This window comes from Dicentrarchus labrax, unplaced genomic scaffold, assembly GCF_905237075.1.
Source record: "Dicentrarchus labrax unplaced genomic scaffold, dlabrax2021, whole genome shotgun sequence".
NCBI classification, from domain to species: Eukaryota; Metazoa; Chordata; class Actinopteri; family Moronidae; genus Dicentrarchus; species Dicentrarchus labrax.
The window spans coordinates 3362567-3388401 of NW_026136711.1; the positions used below are offsets into that span (position 1 = coordinate 3362567).

Below are 25835 nucleotides of genomic sequence, written 5' to 3' on the forward strand. Positions count from 1 at the left end.
GACACGCCCTTCAACGTACATGCACAAATAGCAGAACTTTTAATCAGAACCATTTTTTAACTGTACTCACAAATTTTGAAGCATATCCGATAAATTCCCTAAGAGGAGTTCGTTCAAATACAACGCGAAGTCCGCCGAAAGTGAAAATGAAAATCAAAATGGCCGACTTCCTGTGGGGTTTCGGGTATGGGTCCAAGAGGCTTTTTTGTACGTCCCGGCATGTTACACGTGCCCACCGAGTTTCGTACATAACGGTGAAATGTGGCGCCGGGGCTGCTGTTTTTTTATCCTGTAGGGGGCGCTACAAACACGATTTTTGGTATGTAAACTTCAGGCACCACTCTACACGCGCCCTGTGAATTTCATATTCATAACTATTACGGTCTCCGCACAGTGATTTATCCTGCCTCACATTTATTAGCGAGCCTCAGGGAGCCATGGGGAAGCATCGTACCAAGTTTCATGTTAATCACACATACCGTTGTAGAGATATAAACTTCTTCATTTTAAAGAGCGCCACCTAGTGGCAATGGCCTGAAATTGTGCACAATGCTTAAGGAAGACATGAGGAACTATGGACCCAAGTTTGGTGTTAATCGGACATACCAATGTGGAGAAATGGTCCGCTTCCTTTGTTGACGAAAAATTTACAGGGAGTGCTAATTCTATAACGTGCTTATTTTTTGAAATATCAAAATTGTTTGAATTACTTTTTTGTTAGGACGGTCCCCAGATGCTACGTGAAAATTTTTGTGCGAATCGGACAAAGCACATAGGAGGAACATGAAAAAGTAGTTCATGGACATTTCGCACTCTGCTGGAAAAAAATTCCAGGCGGAAGTGGGCGTGGCCTATATTGGGAGATTCAGCTCTATTCACTGAACGCGTGGATATAAGGTTTTTGAATGTGTGACAAACGATGCAGGAGTTATTAGCCTAAACGCACTTTTCATGATAGTAGCCCCACCTAGTGGCGGACCCGAAAGCAACACATAGAATATCAAATTTTTCACCAGGCCTGACCACTTTGTCAAATAAAATTGACTTTTCGTATATGTTCAGAGGGGCAAAAACGCAATCAAAAGTGCTAAAAATAGGGAAGAAGAAACATAGCAAATACAATAGGGACCTCCAGCGGTCGCTGGCTCGGTCCCTAATGAAATTGTTATGCAGAGATTATAGCAATATAACAATAACAGTGAGTTCCCCCAGAGGAGTCCTCCTGTGAACACACACTGTTCTGTTTGCATTCATTGTGTGTATCCTTGAAGCCTAACAAATGTGTTGCATACATTTCTATCTCCATAAAACAATTACAAAATTTGTGGAATATTTTCAAACTTGCACTGTTAACCACAGTCTTCTTTTTCTCTTTGATATGTTTTTGGGCATTACAGATACCAACCTTCAATGAGAGTAAAGTCATAAAATCGTCTGAAGGAACATGTATGACATCACCCATATGCTGTTGTGTGTAAGCATAGGATCCAAACAAATCAAGGAGCCACTCATCAAAACATTGCTGTAAGGGAGCTTGGTTGTTTTCGTCTTGATGCAGTGGATTCTATAATAGATATGACAAAAAGCTATAGCTAAATACCTAACTGAAGCTATTTATATGGTTTGACAACAAGGTTGTCAACACCAATGTCCATCTTGGAATAACAAACTATTAAAGCCTGTCCCACACATACACCCATCAGCCATAACATTGTGAGCACTGACAGGTGAAGTGAATAACACTGATTATCTGGATATCATGGCTCCTGAAGTGAACATTTTGTCCTCAGAGTTGATGTGTTAGAAGCAGGAAAAATGGGCAGCGTGAGGATCTGAGAGACTTTGACAAGGGCCACATTGTGATGGCTAGACGACTGGGTCAGAGCATCTCCAAACTTGCAGCTCTTGTGGGGTGTTCCCGGTCTGCAGAGGTCAGTGCCTATCAAAAGTGTTCCAAGGAAGGAAAAGAACCGGAGAAAGGGTCATGGGTGGGGCCAAGGCTCACTGATGCACGTGGGGAGTGAAGGCTGACCCGTGTGGTCCGATCCAACAGACGAGCTACTGTACCTTAAACTGCTGAAACAGTTAATGCTGGTTCTGATAGAAAGGAGTCAGAACACACAGTGAATCACAGTCTGTTGGTATGGGACTGCATAATGTTGGTCATAATGTTATGTTATTGCATTGATCAAATGACAGTACCAACAATTCCAGTTGGTATCAATCCCCAACATAGGAGGCACAATCACTGACGAAAAACAAACGTTAATGTTAAATGAGAGCCCTCTCATTGGTAAGTTAAAACAAACATCAAGCCTAAACGTACATACTGATATCTTATCAAACAAGTCATTCCTACCCCAAATCAACCCCATCCCCCACCACCCTCCCCCTCTTTATTGCTTGCACACACATACAGCAGGCACTTACCTTAGAGGAGGATGTGTCACACTCTTGGCAGATCCAGCCATATCCTGTCTGCTTGGGAGATTTCTTCAGCGGGGGGTCCAGACACCCAAAGTGATAGCAGAGCCGACACTCGTCACACCTGAGGCATGGACAGGAAGGGCATGTGTTACTGCTCACATAAATAAAGCCACTGTCTTCCTCCAATGATGAGGCCTGCTCAGGAGCTATGATTGATGGTGACAGAGCAGCTAGTTGTCAGTCATGAGACTTTGTTAATGCATTCCAAAGTCCCTCTAATCACTCCACTCCCTTGACCTTACACAGCCATTGACTGTCCAATGGTTCGTATCAGTGGCCAAATAAATACAGGCCTTGTTAGTGTCAGATAAATGCCCGTTGGCTCTCGTAAAGCTGGAGTGACTCTGTCCTCAGGTGAGGTAACAAGGGTCAACACAGAGGACACACTGAAAAACTTTAAAGAAAATGTGCATGAAGAAGATGACTACCATGCTTATACACAGAAGCTGTGTTGATTGAGAATATCCATATATTTATTCAATTTTAAAAGCACGGACCGATAAGTCTAGATGTCATTCATCTTTTTAATGGGTAAAAACAATTGCTTGTGCTGCTGAAAATGTGTAATTAGCTACAGTTACTAGTTACTTCTCTCAAAAGTAATGGAATTACTTTACCAATTGTTCTCTTATTAATGCACACACATGTTTTAGTACTGCTGTGGGACAAATGTATCTAGTTATTAATCCTCCCGACCACCAGAGGACAGCAACAAGTAGCCACACTTATTATCTTGGTTAGCAGACAGCATATATCTATGAGCAGACAGGAGGATGTAGTAGAAGAAGACCCACACAGATGCACACATTAACCGAGCTTTGCAACAGTAGCTAGTTAATAAAGCTTAGCTCACACTGCCTGAACTGTTATGCTCCACTGTAAGAATCAAGCAGCTGTCCACTATTTTCAGGTAAGACAAAAGTAACGAGTCCATTTAAACATCCATTGCCTAATTTATGTTGCTTGGGGGTCTCTCACATCCAAACTATAAGAAAAGTTTTTGGATCATGGGAGTTGTTCACCACCATTGCCTACCAAGGTTAACCCCCTTCCACAGCAGTTAATAGATTAGCTACTGTTACTCCTGTGTGGTCCAAACTGGGGACGTGCAGACCGCCATCTACTGTAGGTATTATAGTCATGGAAAAAATTATTAGACCACCCTTGTTTCTTCAGTTTCTTGTTCATTTTAATGCCTGGTACAACTAAAGGTACATTTGTTTGGACAAATATAATGATACCAACAAAAATAGCTCATAAGAGTTTAATTTAAGAGCTGATATCTAGCCATGTTCTATGGTTTCCTTGATAATAACCAAAATCACTTAAGTTCTTACATCAATAGCTAGGGCATTGTACTGCCAAAAACAGTTCTGTTAGGCATTCCATGTTTTCTTTTCTCTGTTTTAGTCACATGATACACACAGGATTGCATAAATGGTAAATGGACCTGTACTTGTATAGCGCCTTTCTAGTCTTCCGACCACTCAAAGTGCTTTTACACTACGTGCCACATTCACCCTTTCACCTTTCACTCAGTGATGGCAAAGTCCATCGAACAGAAACTAACATTCATACATTCACACATACATTCACACACCGATGCACGGCATCAGGAGCAATTTGAGGTTCAGTATCTTGCTCTTTTGGACATGTGGCACCAGGAGCCGGGGATCGAACCCACAACCTTCCAATTAAGGAACGATCCGCTCTGCCTCTGAGCTACAGTCGCCCACATAACCATTAATTTTGATGACATGCGTCTTGGCATGCTCTCCACCAGCTTCTGACATTGTTCTGCTGTCACAGCAGCCCATTTATGGAATTAGATTTGTGGCAAATGAAACAAACAAAAACAGGAATTTGAGAGAACATAAAACTAATTTCAAAAATAAAACTTATAACTTGCAATCAGATAATTTGTCAAATAGTGTAAAATATTGATGTTATTGTGTTCACGGTTCCCTCTGCTTCTCTCTCTAAGCTCAGACTTTTGCGCTGACTCTCGGTTTTTCGATCTCTCTGATGCTCTCTCTCGTTTGCGCTCTCTGATTTTTTGTTTGCAGTTTTGGCACAAACCTCTCGGGTGGGCGGGCTTTATCAGCAGAGCGTCCCCATTGGCTAATTCGTTTTTGACTGACACAGCACAGTAGGCTCAGTGCCCCGGAAGTTACATGTAGGTAGCAAACGGTGCGCTAACGGAGAGAAGAATAAGAAGAATAATGCACAACAAGAATAACTAATTAAATGTAAGTATTTACTACATACATATATTGTCTGAGTAACATTTTGTTGTGTTATAAGTTATAAGTAAAGTAAAGCAAGGTTTCGGAGAGGAAAGAGGAAAGAGGGATTTAATTTAGCTTTCCTGTCAGAAAGGCTGTATAACAGCAAGGTAAAGCACTGAGTGAGTGACATTAGTTGAGATACTGTATATAAACGTTATAGTGCTTTTCATTCAGAGAGACGCCAGCTCCTCTACTTTTTACTCCCTTACTAGTATTTGTTTACAGGGCTGTATGCCCGGTCCAGTGTAGCGGCTGAGCCAGATGTTGAGGTACACTTGAATTAATTTGCACAGCACTGTACTCTCTTTAAAGTTCTGTCTCAAGCAAGTTTAATCTAAAATCTTCACCAGGAATTTGGCAGGAATTATTTCAAAGGGAAAGGTAGGAAAATAGGATTCTGGAGCTTGCAGCCCTGTCTTTAAAATATTATCCCCAAGATCCTGTAAGAAATTATTTCTAGCACTTTATGATGGGGAATAGTTACTCATTTTAATTTCCCAAGGCTTTAATTTGAGCCAAAGTTGACTGTTGCAGCAGGTTAAAATTTAATTTCCAGTATTTCATCAGCAATGGGTGTCTACTCCCCTAAGAGCAAACAGACCCTAAGGTGGGGTTACTGGCCTAGGTCTGTCTCTCTGAGCAGTATTGGTCTAACTTGCTATAACTTACTGTCTTTCAGCCAATGGAGGATCTTTTCAGGGATCAATGTGTTGATGCTGACCCAGATGATGGAGTGTTAGTGTCAGAGATCGCTTGCCCCCTGTCAGACCTGAACCTTGCTGCCCTTCAGGGATTAATAAATCTCATGACATCGACATTAAATCATCGGGAGCTTTATATTCAGACACTTGATCTTGTGCAAAGACTATGTTCCTGCAGTTGAACTCCCAAAAACATGTAGTTTTTGTATTTTGCTTTTATTTTTTGCCTTTTGTACAATATAAGGCATATAGTTACAACTGACCCTAACTGTAAGTTCCTTTGAAATGACAAACTAAACTGCATTAAACATCAAGTTTGTGGCTATGCAAAGTTGTTGCAAAAGTTAAAACTAGATATATCAAAAACAAATCTTAGAAGTTTGGAAAAACACATTAAAATCAAACAGAGTAAACATACCCTTCAGTTTTAACACTGAACAAAAAAGGTAATATACTTTAGATTCTATGAAAGCCTGCATCACATTTGATAGCAGTTTCCATATTTGCCTTGAAATCACAGTAATCAAGACAATGTGCAGTGGGAAATGTGATTGTCTGTGTGCATGCGCTAACAACTGGGTAACAAATTGTGGTCAAAGTGGACAGTGACAGTAAATGTCTCTCTCTCTGAGAAAAGTAGATGTCTGTGTGACTGTCCTGTCAACCACTGCATCACGTCCGGGACAATGAGTGCATCCTCATCCTCTGCAGTTCCATCTGAGGACATTCAAAATAAGACAATGTCAAACAGTTTCAGTTGCTTGATGAGAGGGTGTGTAAGAGAAAGAAATATAGATCACCTCTGAATGAGTCATGTCTTCATGCATGAGCAGAGTTCTCTTCCCCAGACCAGCCTGCATGTGTTGTAGGTCCTGAGCTGGTGAGGGGGTTGTTTCACAATTTTTGTGAAGTAGATAAACTGTGAAATGAAAAGGGTTCCACTGTTTGGCTATCTCTGCTGGCCTATTAAAGCTTACTGAGCTTCGCCTGGACCCTCGCCTAGAAAATCCAGGGAAAAAATGTTTCACAGTAAATAAATAGTACTGTATGGTATATTCCAATGCCATTTATCAGTTATAACAAATAAGATGGGATTTGTCTGATAACAATTACAATAATAGAATATTATTCTGTGGATTCATTGTTGTTACACAGTGTTTATTAATCACTATTTCAAATCTTAGACCTGACCATTTCTTGATCCATGCTTGGGCGCTGCCCTGGGCTCTGTCCCTGACTCTTTTCTGTGCTGGCCTTGCCCAATGACTGGTTCAAAACTGAAAGAATACTCTGTACAGCTGCTGTGGCTGCCTCAACACCAGAGGTTGCATTCTGCTAGAGAGTGGAGATGAACCAGTTCAGAAGTGCCGAAACAAAAACAAACAAATTTGCTTTGTTTTTGGGCTTGTGGTTCTCCATTTTGAGTTTGATGATGTTCCACAGGTTTTCAATTGGATTTAGATCTGGTGATTGAGCAGGCCAAGGCACGGTTTGAATGTTCTGGTTCTCCATCCAGGCTTTAACTGACCTTGCCGTGTGGCAAGGGGCATTGTCTTGTTGGAAAATCCAGTCATTCAAGGCAGGTAAGAGTTTATCAGTTGATGGAAGAAGACTGTTTTCAAGAGTAGCCCTGTACGTGACCTGGTTCATTTGCCCTTCACACAATTGCATTTGCCCTGTTCCACCCATACTGAAACAACCCCAGATCATCACCGATCCACCCCCATGTTTTACTGTAGGGGCAAGACAGTCTGGTTTGTAGGCTTGTCCAGGCTTCCTCCTAACCAGTAAGTTGGCTGGAGTGGGCATCAACTCAAAATTGGATTCATCACTGAAGAGAACCTTAAGGCCCGGACACACCAACCCGATTATTGGCCGTCGGACGTCGTCAGACAGTCAGGCGAGGTCGGTGACTTGAGTCGGTTCGGTGTGTCCCATGCCGTCGTCAGTCGGCGTCGGTGTTCATTTTGGCCAGTGGCCGTCGGCCTCAATGACCAATCTGATTGGTGGAGTGCTAGCCCTTGACTAGCGAATCAGTGAGTGCACGAGAAAACCGGAAGTGACGATGGTAAACATACTACGCCAACGCCAGTGTCTTGTTATTATTAGCCATTGTATTTTCTGTTCAGCGAGTAATGACAATAACGATCCTTCTTGACTACTATCAACACTCTGATGAAAACGATGACTGATGACAGCGTGCTCTGTGTTTACTAGGTCTGGAGTGATCCGTCATTGCCGGTTTTAATTTTTTTTGGGCGACAACAAAGATTAGCGCCGCCTGCTGTTATGGGGACGTATTACGCATTGCGCACGCGCAGAACGTACACTCCAGTCAGCGTCGGTTTTGTGAGTTCGGAGGCACTTTTTTGACTGACTCGGGGAGACGGGAGCCGACTGATCAGTCCGACTGCTTTTCTGCCGACGGTCGGCCGTCGGGTTGGTGTGTCCTGGCCTTTAGCCCAACCATCAACAGTCCAATCCTTGTGATCCCTAGAAAAGAGTAACCGTGTGTTCCTCTGCCTTTCGTTGATGAAGGGCTTCTTCCGTGCCCTGTGTGACTTCAGATCAGCTTCAAGAAGTCTGTTTCGAACTGTCCTCGCTGAACAAGTCACATTTCTCGACAGTGCCCACTCATTTTTAAGGTCCCTGGAGGTCTGACGAAGATTCCTGACACAAGAACGGATGAGTGCACGGTCATCTCGTGGGGTAGAAAGACGTTTCCTGCCTCGACCAGCTAGCAATTTGGTAGTACCATGTTCAGCTTGCTTTTTCTTGGTGTAATGAACGGCTGTCTTGGAGATCTTCAGTTTTTTGGCTACCTGTCTCTCACTCATGCCATTTTCCAGCAGTGCCAAGATGGCTGCCTTTGTGGCTTCACATAATTCTTTTTTTTAGGGCATTATGTGAGAGCTGACAACACTGAGTTGTGCTACGGCTTGAATGTAAGCAGGAAACCACTCTAGGCCTTTACATGTGCAGTGCTGCTTATGACATGAAATGGCCTCTTATATACCCTGGGAATACAATTAAGCTTAAGTATGTCTAATAGGACATAAAGTATTATGGAATCAGCTGCATTTTTTGTCGTGTTCATTTCATTCTTCAGGTAATGTACCTTTAGTGGTACCAGGCATTAAAATGAACAAGAAATTGAAGAAAACAAGGGTGGTCTAATGATTTTTTCCATGATAATATACTATGGATAAGTACCTCATACAACCCCAAATCCAAACTAACCCTTCAAGCCCTGTTCGGACTTGATTTATTTTTTGAGAGGTGATTTGAACATTACCTGTGCCAATCAGTGATTTTAATCCTGTCCAGAGCGCATATGTGGGTAATTTTTCACCCCCATCCAAGTAATAATTACAGCCACAATAACCTGCTGTTCTCCTGTGAACTCACTGGACCTCCTGAAATTAAATCCCATACAGAGTGATGTCCTTAGATTTAAGTGGAATTTGTGCAAAAATGGAACTGAAAAAGTCTAAACTATTTTTGCTCATCTGACAGACAGAAACATGTCAACACCAACAAAACATTTCACTCCCACCTCCCCCTGTAATGTTAATCCTGTCTGAATGGGGCTTTAGATTGATATGGTGTTCTTCTTGGTATACTGCTCATTTGCAGTTTCACAGGTTAGAAACAACTCTTAAACTCTACCCTGAAGATTACTGAGGTCTTAAAAAGTCCCACTGAACCTTGCAGATAGACTTGTCATTGCTGTGTTTCTCTCCCGGTCTTTAAACCCCTCGTGCTGTTCTTCTGGCCCCAGTAATGGAAATGAATAGAGAGGGTTCAGGTTGACCTCACTGGCTGTTAAGCTGTTATCAGATTTTCATTGGAGAATGTGAATCTCCTTCATTGATTAGGACATAATTGGCTCTAATTGGAGTGTGTGTGTGTTTACCAGACAGGGGGAGCTTTTTGAAGGGCAGTCAGCCTCATAAATGATTAAAAGAAAAGCCTGCTCTCTTTGTGCTACAGGTCAGCCTGTCCTGGTTTAGATTTAGATTTCCAAATGAATACATTGTGAACTGAGTGTGAACAATTTCATGTGAAAATGAAATGTAAAATCAGATATATATTTAGACTGTTTTTCTGCAATCGTGCAGCATCATCTAACTTCAGTAATTTCTACATTGGAACCATCAACCTGTCTGTTAGACCCCATCCCAACTAGGTTGCTTAAAGAAGTCGTACCCTTAATTGGCCCTTCTTTACTGGATATGATCAATCTTTCTTTATTGTCAGGATATGTACCACAGTCCTTTAAAGTAGCTGTAATTAAACCTATTACCTAATGTATTACCTTGGCCTCTAGCACCACTGTCAGGAATCTTGGAGTTATCTTTGATCAGGACATGTCCTTTAATTCCCACATAAAGCAGACCTCTAGGACTGCCTTCTTTCATTTACGTAATATTACAAAAAATAGACACATCCTGTCACAGACGGATGCAGAAAAACTAATCCATGCATTTGTTACTTATAGGCTGGATTACTGCAACTCCTTATTATCAGGCTGCCCCAATAAGTCCATTAAGACGCTCCAATTAATTCAGAACGCTGCAGCACGAGTACTGACAGGAACTAGAAAAAGAGATCACATCTCTCCTGTACTAGCTTCTCTGCACTGGCTCCCTGTAAAATGTAGAATAGAATTTAAAATCCTCCTCCTCACCTATAAAGCTCTTCATGGTCAGGCCCCTTCATATCTTAAAGAGCTCATAGTACCCTATTACCCCTCTAGAACACTACGTTCTCTGAATGCTGGGCTACTTGTGGTTCCTATAGTCTCTAAAAGTAGAACAGGAGCCAGAGCCTTCAGTTACCAAGCTCCTCTCCTGTGGAACCAGCTTCCAGTTGTGGTTCGGGAGGCAGACACCCTCACCACATTCAAGAGTAGGCTTAAGACATTCCTCTTTGATAAAGCTTATAGTTAGGGCTGGATCAGGTGAGTCCTGAACCATCCCTTAGTTATGCTGCTATAGGCCCATACTATTTCCCATGATGCACTGAGCTCCTCTCATCCTCTCCCTGTCTTTCTGCACATATTCATGTCCCAGTTCAGTTCAGCCACTTTCTAAATGAACAGAATATACTGAGAAAGTAAGGGGGTTTCAGGATGAATATCATGAAATCACATTATAGACTCTGTCCAAGAGGCTGTCTGAGCATGATTTGTGGCAGCCAGTGTTTGGATATCAATTACTAGTCCTCAAACAATGAAGCCAGCTTTGTGTTGGATGTGTGAGCAGAAAGAAATTAGACAGTTTGATGGTATCAGATCTGATGGCTGTACAGGCAAATGCAATACGGTAGATGGCAACAAGCCTGTGGCAAAATTTTAAAAATTCAGTCTGAACATGAAGTTAAGAGCTTGTGCATTCTTTGGATCACAATTACCTAGATTCTGAAGCATTTTTTGCATATTTTTTATCAATCACAGGGCTCCAGACTAACTGTTTGCATTGGTTGCACTGGTGCACCTAACTTTTCTTTTTTTAGTTGCACCAGCACAAAATGTAGGTGCACCCAAATTTTTCATTGCGTTGCCTTTAACGCCATAAGGTCATCTTTTTATCGTTCTCCATAACTTTCATATAATGTGAATGATTTTTAAACAAGAATACGGTGTAGAGAAATGCTTGTCTTTATTTGATGCACAATTATATATAAAAAGAAAATAAAGTGTTTAAAGTGCTTCACTGAGCTGAAATTGAAACTAAATTTCAAACTAAAACATTAAGCAAAATAAAACAATTCCAAATAAAAGTTTGATACGAAACGTTGTTGACCCACTCATGAATGCACTATTTCCGGCCATATTCTGACCGCACTCCTCACAGTACACGCAGTGCATTGCGTTACGTCCTTTGTTGTACCTCAGCCAGGGAAATTGTTTCAGACAGTCCTGTCTGAAGGAATATATTTTGGCCTTTTTAATTTGGGTCTCGGAGCCGGGCTCTATCCCAGACTCGGTTTCCTCCTCTGGTTCCGAGTCTGATGCTGTCGCCGAAGGACCGGGGCTCGGCAATTTTTAAACACACACAATTGAGTGCGGTGAACAGGACCACAGCCAATCAGAGGCAAAGACCCGCCCGAGCTCTGTCTCTTATTGGTTTAGAACACGATATGATCCTACCATGAGTGTGTGAGTTCGGTCTCAGGAGAACACAGAGAGACGATGCGCTTGTGAAATAAATAAATGTTTTCACCCGGGCAACGTCAGGTGCACCAGTGCGACCTAGAAAAATTATTAGTCGCACTCTTAAAAATTTTGGTCACACTCTGGAGCCCTGAATCACTTATCCCTGACTTTCTCCTCGGTTGCCTGTGGACTGATTTATATGTGTTTCTGTGTCGGGATGCAGGTCCGAATTTCTGCTACGTTTATGCATGCAGTGCCTTCTCTCTACACTTGCCTACAGTGTCAGTGGTGTGCAACACTAGCTAATGTTAGCCTATAAATGGAGTCCACTTACTTCAACAAATGACCAGCACCCACCACAACACAGAGTCTGACACAAAGTCAAAAATCTAAGCTAATATTACTACAAAGCTTGTGGAATATATTATAATATGTGGTTTTAGCTGGCTAATGTTAGCTTGCTTGCTAAAATGGACCAATTCCTAGCTGGCTAATGTAGCAAATTACTGTCAGCTAGCTTCACCCAGATTAATCTGGTGTCACTAATAACGGTTTTCTGAGAGTTATATATAGAACTTTTAAGTTTCTTTTATTTTCTAATGATGTTCCATTCATTTTCCAAACATACAGCAGTCAAAAGAAGTTCAAAATCAGTTCTCTGGATAAAGTTCAAAGGGTCAAATATGTGCAGTGTTACCCGCCATTAGGGAAAAGACCAGTCTGATTCTTACTATCCCAACAACAATCCACAGTAGTTGAGCAGTAATTCATACAGGTCCTCCACACACAGCTCTCGTCTTTCCATTGGAACAATTAATAATATGTCTTATCTTATTGTTTGACATTTTTGATTGGCTGTTTAAATAAAAGTAGAATGTCATATTTCTAACCATTTCTGATTGACTGCTGTTTGTGATACCTAATTAAAGCTTGAATGTCAAAATTCTAAACTATGCATTTATAAACACTCATATAATTTTTGTTCTGTTTTTTTTTCTCCAGGGGAAACTTAAAAAAATCTACACAGTATCTTTTTTTCCTTCTTTTTTTCATTTGGTTCACTTTTGTGAAGAAAAGTAAATGTAAAACAAATTATCTAATAGAACGAAGGTCAAGTGTCAGGGACAAGAAAACACTGAATTTGTAAAAAAAATGAAAAAATACATAATACAGACAATTGTATAAAACATTTGCTAAACAGAAAATAATCTGCAGTTACTGAGTTCACTGTTTGGGTTCATTGTACAGTTTTGAATATGACATGAAATATCCATAAAATATGTCTCTTAATCAGTGGCCATCAGTTTAATAAATGATAGAAAAGGGGTCCATTGGGGAAAAAGGTTGGGAACCACTGTTTTAGGTAATAAGTTTGTCATTGGCTTTCGATTTTTTCTTCCAAGTAAGTTTGGGTAAGCTGTGCTTTTTGGTTCTAACCTGTGAGACAATGTCACCGTGATCCTAGATGTCAGCTATTAATTTGTTATTACTGGGAATGATGGCCTAAAGACAGAAATATGGCACAAGTTGTAATAAACCAGGATTATCCTCTAGCAACAAACAGAACACACGGGGACTCAACCTCTTTAGAGTGAGACGGGCCAAAATCTAATAAGCATAATGTTATGGAAGTTAGCCCTCTGGCACTAGACTAAGAAAAGCTGTGAAATAGGTCTAATAATATACCTGTAGTGCTTGTAGTGTTTACACATTAAGCGTGGCAGATTTACTAAAATCTGAGTAGAAATTTAATTGGCATATATAATTGGCATCTTATGAGTTGTAGGGGCATAAGCTAACAGCTGCTGCACATTAGCACAAATATGCAGAGGCAGGTGGATCTCTCTCTCTTTCTCAAACACACATACACACAAACACTCATAGCAAAGAATCTTGGATGGGCTGAGCAGGCATATCTGCCTAGGAAACGATGGGAATTTAAAGTGCCCTCCGGCCACCTAGTGAATAGAAGACAAATGACCAAAGTGTGTGTGGTCCACTAATGAGCACACTCCTTTTGTTGCACACAAACCGCCAATTGATTTCACATGAATCTTCTACTAAAGCGAAAAAGGAAGGAGCAAACTCTTCAGTTTCGCTGCTGGAGACTCTTTAAGACCTTCCAAACTCACAGGAGGGCTTCTTTTATTTGGCAAGACTGTGACGACTGCACACATGCTTCCCTAATTACTTTACCTTAATGAACCCTTTGTAATGTTTGTTGTGTATTGTGGGGAAGATGTTTGAATTAAAGCAGTGCTAACTGATGCAGACGCATGGTTTTCTGTGTGTGTGTGTGATAATGTGGTTTTTACTTTTCATTTATCTATGGAAGGTGGGCTAAACTTGATCCTCTTTTTCAGCAGAACAGAGCTTTAAATCTGGAAAGTTCCACACATTCACACTAGGAGCTGACCAACCCACCACAGTCCACTGCTGTAAGGATCTCGCAAAACACATACATTTACAACAGATAATGTCAAAAATAGATCCTATTCTAGGCGGTCAGATAAATTGCTCATGGAATCAAAGTAAATGCACAAGGAGCTTTCATGTAGATTACCATTTTGGTTAACTTTGGTGCAGTACTGTAGTTTAGGGCCTTGACCAATGCAGGAGGTGCGCATTTGCTAGCTTTTTAATGAATGCAGCGAAGCAGCACTCTCTGCTGTTTCTCTGTGCCAGACCACACTTCGTCCGTGTGACTGGTAGTAGTCTGCAGCAGTCCACAGGCACAGAAAGTACAGCCAAGCCTTAATACAAGGAGGTAGGGTGGGACAAGAGTTGTTGGTGTAAATAATCTCTCTCTCCATAAACATGGTAGTAAGCAAACCAGTTAGCTACAGATGAGCTTGGCTGTGCAAGTAGTCACCAGAGTTCCACCTATTGGGGGGCTATGTGCTAAGGAACATTGCAGAATTTTGGTAAATTTTGTCTTCTGCCATCAACCCAATAGTCATTCAATTGATAACTTTCATCTGTGTTTTGAACACAAATAGATAGAGGACAGATACAGATCAATTTTTAATTTTAACTGCCAAGACAACCACAATATCAGTCATTAAAACATCCATTTCTAAACTTATTGGTGACACAGACACGTCATCCATGTTTTCCTACAGTGTTCATCCAGTGTTTGGTTGGTTAACTACCAATTACCCACATGGTGTGGAAACAGATGCTTCTTGCTTGTCTTTGATCCATAAAAGTCAAATTTTAGCAGCATTTAGCCCTTGAGGGATGTTGAACTTAGATCCTCACTGTCCCATCTAGGAAATGTAACCAGTGTCGTCAGTCTCTTCACTGTCTGAGCCACCTGCTACCACCAGCCTATCTGCTCCCAATACTGCCCTTACACACCCAGTCACAGCAAGGTCCTTGATGTTATCAAAGCAATTTGGCCCTGCTTTAATCATTGGGAAAATTGAACAGCCACCCTCCCCCTCCGTTGTACTTTGGAAGCAGACAAAATCCAATCACTCATAAGAGAGGTTATTGATTGATGTAATCTTATTGGAGGTGAGGTGGTGGAAGGGACATGATTGATTGCTTTTGTCTGCTACACGTGTTGCTCTCGATTGGCGATTCGTGTCCACTTTCATCTGGTATTTAATCTCTGTGTGAAGTTCTCAGTTCCCCTCCTCCCCTCTGGTGTCACCCCGGGACCCTTCCTCACCAAGCAGGGCTGATGGCCCACAAATCTAAGCAGGCTTCGTTTGATCTCATCCACCTCTTCAATATCGCTGTCAAATTTCTGTCCATGTCTCATAAAGAGGAAGCGGCATTATCTGAGGAACCGCAAAGAGCCTCCATTCATCCACAAATCCTGCAGAAATGTTCAGTGACATTCAATTCAATTCAATTCAATTTTATTTGTATAGCGCCAATTCATAACAGAAGTTATCTCAGGACACGTTTTAAATAGAGCAGGTCTAGACCGAACTCCTTATAACATTATTTACAGAGACCCAACAGTACCACCATGAGCAAGCACTTGGCGACAAGGGCAAGGAAAAACTGCCTTTTTAAAAAGCAGAAACTTAGGACAGATCCTTCGGCTCTAGGTGGATGGTCGTCTGCCTCGACCAGTTGGGGTGTGTGTGAGAGAGAAAGAGAGAGAGAGAGCGAGAGAGAGCGAGAGAGACAGACAGACAGACAGACAGACAGGCAGAGGTGCACAGCAACAACAGTAGCAACAACTACACTAATAGTAGTGACTGATGATGATGAACATGAAGAAGAGACAGCATGTCCATAAAGTTTGCTAAAATTAGTGAACAGAAGTTACTGCTCATACCAGACCAAGTAAAAGGGTCAGCATGCTTCAACCGAAGTGCTTGTTGGAGGGTCAACAATGTAGTACCCTCAACTCCCTCCTTTCTGATGACAGAATTGTCAAGTCTGAAAGTCAATTCACCCTCTTTCAGGAGGGATGGACCAGGTATGAGAAAGTAGCCTGTCTACTTTCTCATATTCTGGGGTAGCCCGTTTACTTTCTCGTACCTGCTTCTCTCTAAAGCCCTCTTTTTCATTCTTCACAACACTATTTCTGTCACTTTTCATGTGTACAACCCAGTGCAACACTATGGATATCTGTTCAAGACTCTCCCAAAGTGTGTACCTTTACTCCCACTTGAAGGATTATCAGGTCTTACCACTCACTATGATGGCTAGCGCTATTTATACTGTTGTCTTCAGACATGTTCGGACAACACGCCATAAGTTAGCTTCCAGCATACCCAAGCCTTAAACGTACAACATGTGAGTTCTGCCTCTAGGTGGTCTCACATCAAAACAATAACAAAAGACGAAGTTTGATGAGGAGTTGTTGTTGTCTTCACCATTATTGCCGTCATTGCAGTCAGCTTCTCCCGGTTAGGATTCCTTCAGTGTTCATGGTTCAGGAGGTTTCTACCGGGAGTCCAATGATCCACAGAGGTCTCTTCCTCTCCAAAACAAACTGATTAAAGCCGCTTAAAACATGAAATAAAGCAGTTCCAGATTAAAAATCACTGCTTCTCCCAGGCTGTTGGGCAGACAAAGAACGTCCTGGAGGGGCTGCGAGCCGAGCTGCTGCTAACGTTAGCTCAGCTTGTTTCTCTGATAACTTAAGATCCAGACGTGCGATGACTAAAATCCTTCATCTGGTTCAAATCTAAACAGTGGATGGTAACAATGTGGCTTCAAACTGGATAAACAGTCAATGTATGACAGCTTCTGGCAGACAACCACAACACTGACGCAGGCACAAAGGGGAAATGACGCCATCGACAGGCGACCGGTGAAACGCAGCGTTACCTGAATAAAATGACAGATTTCTCTGAGTTTGAACATTGTTGGAAACATTTGGGATGATGTAAGTACACAACTCAACTACATATAGAACATAGCTCTAGTGACCCACCTGACGCCAAATTGAACAATTATGTGATATTATGTGAAATGCAAAAACATTAATATTTGCCATTAAACATTAAACCATAAGCTACCAGCTGTTTCTATCAGACTAAATAGGGGCATAGCAATAAACCCCTGCTTGTACTGAATTGAACAAGCATGTGTTTTGTTCCTTTGAATTCAGCTTTTCATTTGTAAGACAAAGAATTTCTTTTGACAGTCTTGCTTTAAGTGTTAGTATATCAGTTAAATGGGAAACTGTTTTTTACTTAAGGGAATTATCATTTTGCCCATTTTGATTAGCTTCTGAAGCGTCTGAACCCCTCGAGTAGCTGTTTAGAAAGGCGTCAGCTCCCATGTTCTCCTTTCCTTATCAAAACCAAAACAGATTACTACAACAATGACACAAATCAAAACCACAGAAATGACGCACCAACCTAAATAACCCTAATGGTGAGACACAGAACCTGTGAGGTTATTGATGCTTGTTGCTTCCCAACTGCTTTGTATCCACAGTCATGGGTCCATGTATTGACAGTGGGTATGTGGACCTCAAAAACTTCTTTTCTTTCCAGCAGTCCTCGTGTCTGAGCCCAAGTGCCTGAAACAAGGCAATGAATTTATCACAAGTGGGCAATGCAATTATCTTGGGAGTGGCCACGTGACAGAAATCAATATGACACAAAGCGCTCAGCCATTGACTCTCATCCATGACAAAGTGTGCCAGTGCCTTTCCATAGAAAGGACTGGATTATTGGACTTTGTGAACCTCCTACTTTTTTGATTTACTGTTGGGTCAGTGCAACATTATAAAAGAGCCATTGTTTTACAAGAGGGGGAAGTAATGAATGGACTGCTGAAGTCGCACCTATGGAGGAAGCCAAGTCAGAGCGGCTGCCTTTATTAGCTCATCTAGACACAACTCATTCACAGGGCTGGAAGGGAAGGGAAGAGGAGTGATCTTGCTTTAATGTGTGTGAAGTTTCTAATATTTTCCAGCAGGGGGCCCCAGTGAACTGGGTACAAACCTGGAGAGGAGTTGATTTCAGAATCAGGTCTCTGCCCTCACTACTGCGGGACAAACTGGAGCCTTGTACTGTCTGACCCGGCCAGAAACTCAAGACTACTCTACCAGTACTATGCTACAGAAATTCCACTAAAAATACAAACAGCTTGTAGCACACTGCAACTCCATTAAAACAAGTCTATGACAAGGTAATCAATTAAGATATAAGGCTCCCGTAGGGCTTTGTGGTTCATATCCGGTGTGTAATGATTAAAGAATGGGTTAGGAGGCAGCAAAGTGAGGTAAAAGGATGATAAGACAGAAACCAGTTAGGGAGGAGGAGAGGGAAGAGCGTGTACCTCAGGAAGCATTTGAGTGCACCCACACTGTGGCGGAATCAGTGGGATAAAGAGACGGGGGAAGAAGTTGAGGAGTAATAGATTTTAGCTGCTTGGCCACACTTCCCACACAGTCCCAGTCCCAGCTCTTATGTTTTCTGTTTTAATAGGGGGGAAAAAGGGTGAAGTCAGCAAAAACAAAATGCCGCCATTAAATCATCTCCCCAGATCCGGTGTCAGAGCAGTAATGGGAAACGCACTCATCATCGGAAAGGTTACTACTTTCCAGAACCTCCCTGCTAGCTTTTCTCTCTCTTTATCCCTCGGCCCCTCCCCGTCCTGTGCCTCCTGGCCTCAGTCTCATCCCCTCACCAGAAACCAGCTGTAGCTGAGCTGATCTCTGGTTTGCCGGCTGCTGTTCGGTCCCCAAGGACCCCGGGGTCGGGTATGAGGGATTGGGGCAGCTACAGTTCGCCACGGTGAGTTGATTCCATCTCGCAGAGATGCCACCATGTTGAAAACGAAAATGTCTCTCTCTTTCTGTCTTCTATGCAATTGTTAAAAGAACAAAAGCTGCCCATCCACCTGCAGACAAAAGGCCTTTTGCTCTAGTATTTTACTAAATCTTATGTTGGCTTTTTACAATGCTGGGGGCAGCAGTATCAGACAACAAAAAAATCTCAAGAACTACTGGCAATTTGACAAACAATTCTTCCACTTACTGGAACATTTCCAAGGGTTTCAGCCACATCTGGTGGCCTTCATCAGCAAATAGTTTTCTCAGATGTCATGAAGAGCTGTATATGTGAAGAAAAGTGATCAAGCAACCTAATCCTCTGATGGAGGTCATAAGTATGGCTGAAAGCCCTAGAAAATGTCCAATAAGTGTTTAGGTTTTTTGTGTAAATGTTATTTTAGACACATTCAGGTTAGTGATGAACTTAAAAGCTCAACTACTGCCATTAATATGTTTCTAGTGACCCCCCCTAACCTTTTCTCTAAGTTTACTCTTACGCCAGCATCAAGCTTCATTAAGATTAGAGTCAGACCAAAAAATATTAGCTAATGATAGATGTATTGGCACATATGTCAGGTGAAGTAACAGGAAAAGTTACTTAGTCTTCATTGTTTGTCCACTAGGGAGAACTGACAAATTTATGGGATTTTTTATGAACCAAATTTAAAGGATATTTATCAAAAATGTGTGTATATTTTGACTTTTGACTCTCAAATATAAACTTTGGTATTGGCTTAAAATCTCCAGCATCGGTTAGGTTCAGATCAACGGTTAAAAGGACCAGTGTGTGCTACCCTACAAAGGCAACTACAGTTTTCGTCAATTCGGTTCAATTCAGTCTTATTTGTATAGCGCCAATTCATAACAAAAGGGCAGGAAACTTTTCAACTAGAGCAGGTCTCGACCGTACTCCTTATAAAATTATTTACAGAGACCCAACCGCTCCCACCATGGCCAAGCACTTGGCGACAGCGACAAGGAAAAACTTCCTTGTGATTTAGTTATGATTGAAATTGAACTTTCAAATGTTTTATCTTGTGACAAATTTTCCAGTCCAGAGTTGCTCTGCTTAAAAATTACAGTAACTACAAATTCCAACGAAAACCAATGTTAACCGCAGTAGGTGTAGTTACTGTGTAATGTTTATTAACCTGAATTTGAATTATATTATTCTGTTAAGAGAATAAAATATATTGTAAAAAAAATTCTAAAAACAGGTTTACATCAATTTTAAACTTAAAATAAATGTGTCCAGTCATCTTAATAGGTCAAACCTCACAATACTTAAATTCTTAATTGCTCATCTATTTTAACTTTTTAATGTAATAACACATCAAATTAGACATTTAGAATTGCTCAGAAAGACACTAAGACTGCAGTTACTGCACTGATTGAAAATAATTAGTCATGATTTTTAAGCCATGAAAACTACTTAAAGAATACATATTTAATAAGCACATACAGTGGGTACGGAAAGTATTCAGACCCCTTTAAAATGTTCACTCTTTGTTTCATTGCAGCCATTTGCTAAAATCAAAAAAGTTCATTTTATTTCTCATTAATGTACACTCAGCACCCCATCTTGACAGAAAAAAACAGAAATGTAGAAATTTTTGCAAATTTATTACAAAAGAAAAACTGAAATATCACATGGTCATAAGTATTCAGACCCTTTGCTGTGACACTCATATTTAACTCACATGCTGTCCATTTCTTCTGATCCTCCTTGAGATGGTCCTGCTCCTTCATTGGAGTCTAGCTGTGTTAAATTAAACTGATTGGACTTGATTAGGAAAGGCACACACCTGTCTATATAAGACCTTACAGCTCACAGTGCATGTCAGCGCAAATGAGAATCATGAGGTCGAAGGAACTGCCCAAGGAGCTCAGAGACAGAATTGTGGCAAGGCACAGATCTGGCCAAGGTTACAAAAGAATTTCTGCAGCACTCAAGGTTCCTAAGAGCACAGTGGCCTCCATAATCCTTAAATGGAAGAAGTTTGGGACGACCAGAACTCTTCCTAGATCTGGCCGTCCAGCCAAACTGAGCAATCGTGGGAGAAGAGCCTTGGTGAGAGAGGTAAAGAAGAACCCAAAGATCACTGTGGCTGAGCTCCAGAGATGCAGTAGGGAGATGGGAGAAAGTTCCACAAAGTCAACTATCACTGCAGCCCTCCACCAGTCGGGGCTTTATGGCAGAGTGGCCCGACGGAAGCCTCTCCTCAGTGCAAGACATATGAAAGCCCGAATAGAGTTTGCCAAAAAACACATGAAGGACTCCCAGACTATGAGAAATAAGATTCTCTGGTCTGATGAGACCAAGATTGAACTTTTTGGCGTTAATTCTAAGCGGTATGTGTGGAGAAAACCAGGCACTGCTCATCACCTGCCCAATACAATCCCAACAGTGAAACATGGTGGTGGCAGCATCAGGCTATGGGGATGTTTTTCAGCTGCAGGGACAGGACGACTGGTTGCAATTGAAGGAAAGATGAATGCGGCCAAGTACAGAGATATCCTGGAAGAAAACCTCTTCCAGAGTGCTCAGGACCTCAGACTGGGCCGAAGGTTCACCTTCCAACAAGACAATAACCCTAAGCACACAGCTAAAATAACAAAGGAGTGGCTTCGGAACAACTCTGTGACCATTCTTGACTGGCCCAGCCAGAGCCCTGACCTAAACCCAATTGAGCATCTCTGGAGAGATCTGAAAATGGCTGTCCACCAACGTTCACCATCCAACCTGACAGAACTGGAGAGGATCTGCAAGGAAGAATGGCAGAGGATCCCCAAATCCAGGTGTGAAAAACTTGTTGCATCATTCCCAAGAAGACTCATGGCTGTAGTAGCTCAAAAGGGTGCTTCTACTCAATACTGAGCAAAGGGTCTGAATACTTATGACCATGTGATATTTCAGTTTTTCTTTTTTAATTTGCAAAAATTTCTACATTTCTGTTTTATTCTGTCAAGATGGGGTGCTGAGTGTACATTAATGAGAAATAAAATGAACTTTTTTGATTTTAGCAAATGGCTGCAATGAAACAAAGAGTGAAAAATTTAAAGGGGTCTGAATACTTTCCGTACCCACTGTAACTGCAGTTCTACCAAAAATGCATTTGTCTGGCCAGTCAAAAAAGTTTGAAGTAATTTTTCTCAGTGTCGTTGTTAGCATACTTACTGCGGTTAGCCTTTATAGGGCAGCGTAGGATTTAATGGAATCTAGTGGTCAAGTTCCAGATTGCAACTAACTGAACACTGCTGGCATCTGCTGATGACCTAGTGAGAATGGGCTGTGATGTGTTTAGGAAAGTACAGTGACTGTGAAACTTGAGAAAGGCTCTATCTAGAGCCTGTGTTTGGTTTGTCCATTCTGGGCTACTGTAGAAACATGGACTCCATGGAAGGTGGCCTGTGGCATCTGTAGATAAAAATGTCTTTGTGTTCTCTGCAATGAGCCCTGTTTCTGACTTGTATTCTTTAACTGAAAATAATCAGTGTGGTTCAACTCTGCTACGATGTGAATTAAACCATTACCATTAATCAAAAATGATTGTGAGATTGATCAATGTTTAATCTGGTTTCTATGGGTTGCTGCTTTTAGGGTCCCATGTTCTTAAGGATTTTTAAGATCCTTTTAATCAACTTCCAGGTGTTTCCATGACTGGAAAACTAGTCTCTAAATTCCCAGGTTTTCCAGGACACATGGGAACAATGAAAGTGCAATATCCAAATTGCAGCAGCAAGGTAAAATGTGTGACAAAACAGCATTATAATGACGTACTGTGGTGCCGCTACAAATGTTACATCATCCTGATTTCAAATTCGAAAATGAAAATTGTGACGCAAAAATGATCATTTCCACTAATTGTGAATCATATCACAATCACAATATCTGTCAAAATAATATTACAAAAATATTACTCTTTTACCAAATCGTGCAGCCCTAGTGAAAATGGCCAAAAGGTCAAGACACTGGCCATCAACAGCTACAACAGTGTTTAAAAATGTCTATGCTTATCAAACCTAGTGAGTGACTGCAGTAAGAGAATCCTGCAGATCACTTCTAGACTGTAGTGGGCTGAGAAGCAACATTTCATCTGAGCCACCACCCCCCACTCTCCCCAACAAGAAGGCCACTTCCCAGGTGATAAATCACAGATGACAGAGGGCATTACACGCACAAACGGACCGCTGCTGCCGCACCTTTAGAACAATTAATTAGCTGGCTGACACTCATTTATCACTGCAGCAATAAGGTGAAAAAGTCAAGAGTTTATTAAAGCTCCGCTTAATTTTCAAGAGCTATAGGCCAGAGGCTGAGACACTTCACATACACAACAGCAGCAACATTCACATTCTTACTTCATACAGTATCACAATAGCACAGTATACAGTACACAGTTAATCAGAAATATTCCCTTAAAGCATGTAAACAAATGTTTGGCAATTAAAAGAAAATATGTAAGTCGCTTTAGGACTACATCACAAATTAGAGTTGAACTCTGTTTACAACACAAGCTTATGATATATAATCAAGTATGTAGGCATAAAAAAGAAAGACATGTATGTTTGGCCTCTTCAATAAATACTGTACACATTGTCACACTACACAGCTACCTGGCATTCAAATTCTACAAGACCACATCACTTGTTTTCAGGTTTAATTTACTGTACAGATCTGAGTAGATAGATATAGCCATGCATTCAGTCTTTGAGACTGGTTGAGTGGGAGTAATGGGAAAGGACCGGTCAGGAAGTCATTCTGCACCAAGATCTCATCGCCAAAGACAAACCCAGGGTGGCTTTTGTTTGTGGACACACTCCAGAGAGACAAAAAGCAGTAAACTGCATGGATTTGACTGCTCCCGAAAGCATGCATATAAGGCCCTGGATAGGCAACAGAGTGACATATGAGGGCAGAATATGACACTTGTCATGAGCCCTGACACAGCAGCAAGCAGCTGTTGTTTTGACAGCACTGACTATGGGCCACCAGGGATGTGGAGACAAAGCTGGGCTTCTTTCTGAAGACATGTCAGTTTAACTGTCACTTCAAGATGTGGAGACAGAGGAAGACTTCTAAATGCCTTAAGACACTAGAGACATTTGGACCAATATGTGCTATAACAGCTAACTACATTAGTTTGTTCTACTACAGATGCTTTATGGTAGCATTATGGTAGCTGCTACACATGAAACACAAGAAACAAGTTGGCTTTTCTATACACGACACTGACTTTTTCTTAATTCTGGTCCTCCATTTACTTAGAAAACACAACACAACACTCAAGTCTGGGAGAGCCTAAGTTCAAGTATGTCTGAAGTGAACCGAATTCACACTGAAATGCTCAGGGTGATTGGGTGTCAGATGACTTCAATCAAATAGTGATTGGTACTGATGAGCAGTTGTATGGGGAGGGCAAAAGCCTCATACCAATGGGGGAAAAAAAGAGCTGATCTAAAAGAATTCGCATACAGGTGAGCACCAAGAGGCGAAGAGAGAAGTTATTCAGGATAGCGCCCTAAGTCAGAAGATGCAAAAATCAGCTGAGTGCAGCAGTTTATTAGCACTTTTTGCTGTCCACACTGTGAGCAATACCATCAACAAGCCCGAAATCTTACATTTCCTGCAGAGGCTTTGGACACACTTATTACACTCAACAGCCAAATTTGAAAATCTTAAAGATTCCATGGGCACTTGAACTATCTAGAAAACGGTGCTTCTTCAAGGAAAACCGGGCATCTTCAGTGGTCTTCAATAGTCACTAGTAATCATCAGTAATCATCAGTAATCATCAAAAAACTGACTGTCCTATCAAATCAAACTGCTTTCCGCTTCATAGCTGATAGATCGTCACTGTCTAACCTCTGTTTCTAAAGGAAATACATCAAATTAAAGCTGCAATAGGTAACTTTTATAGAAATAACTTCTCTTCATTCTTGTAGAAATTGTCCCTGTGTTCTGACAGTAGAACATGAGACAGACAATCTGTGAAAAAATTAGGTATTATGACATTTACAAGAATCCACCAGACCTGGACGAAAACAACCAATCAGAACCAAGACAGATATAGAGACACTTTATAGGGTTGGAAGCTTGAAGATAGCTGATTGCCAAGTCTCACCCTGGGAATGAGACTCAACCATCTTGCTTGCCTCTGATTGGTTGTTCTTCACTAGGAGGAGCCAGAGGAGCCTGATTGTTTCACAGATTATCTGTCTCATGTACTACTGTCAGGATATAGTGAAAGTTTCAGTAAATATGACAAAAATTAGTAAGTTACCTACCGCAGCTTTAAAAAAGTATTGACACAGACTAGGAGTCTTACAAATGAAATCTGGAACACTTGTATGCATCAACTAGCTCCATAGTAAGCTCTCTGGTCATTCTCTACTTATTTGCGTTTAATGCTACCTAAGTAGCACAAGAGAAGTGTTGTGGTTATTTGCCAAAATGGTTAAATACATTAACTGTATCAATACATAACTTTTTCTTACTTGGTCAAAACTTTGTAGATGCAGACAACTGCACTGATGCAACTGGAGCTACAATTGGCCTGTTAGTCATAGTGTGTAAAAGCAGTCCAACATTAACCAAAAATGTTTGACAGTTCCGCTCAATTTTTCGTTGGACAGTTGTTGGTCCAGTTCGGATCAGAGGAGGTTGCGGGGCAGCGTGGCGGTCACATTCTTCAGTCTGACTCGAGCACCATTCTTCAAACGCCTCAATTTGCCTCTCTCTGTCTCTAAGCCAACTGGTCATCTGTCCCCGAGTTTTTATGGGAGGTGAGGTGGCTGCCCCGGCTCTCACAACCTGTGCAATGCAAAGATACAAAGAGTCAGGGCAGCACACCTCACACCCCGACCAGCAACCCTTACAACTTAAACACTGCTTCAAGAGAATGACAAATAAAACACAAACACTTTGGTATTCAAGTGTA

At 41.4% G+C, this 25835-nt stretch overlaps 1 protein-coding gene across 4 annotated transcripts in view; it reads right to left on the reverse strand.

Annotated features, from left to right (window-relative positions):
* phf14 (PHD finger protein 14) overlaps positions 1-25835 on the reverse strand; it is a 104032-nt gene that overhangs the window by 21384 nt on the left and 56813 nt on the right. For 3 of the 4 annotated variants that reach the window (XM_051415285.1, XM_051415283.1, XM_051415284.1), the window contains exon 17: positions 2431-2548. In XM_051415285.1, the coding sequence (XP_051271245.1) occupies positions 2431-2548 (118 nt within the window). Of the gene's footprint in view, positions 1-2430; positions 2549-23146; positions 25709-25835 lie in introns of those variants that run through there. The other variant, XM_051415286.1, reaches the window with a different exon arrangement.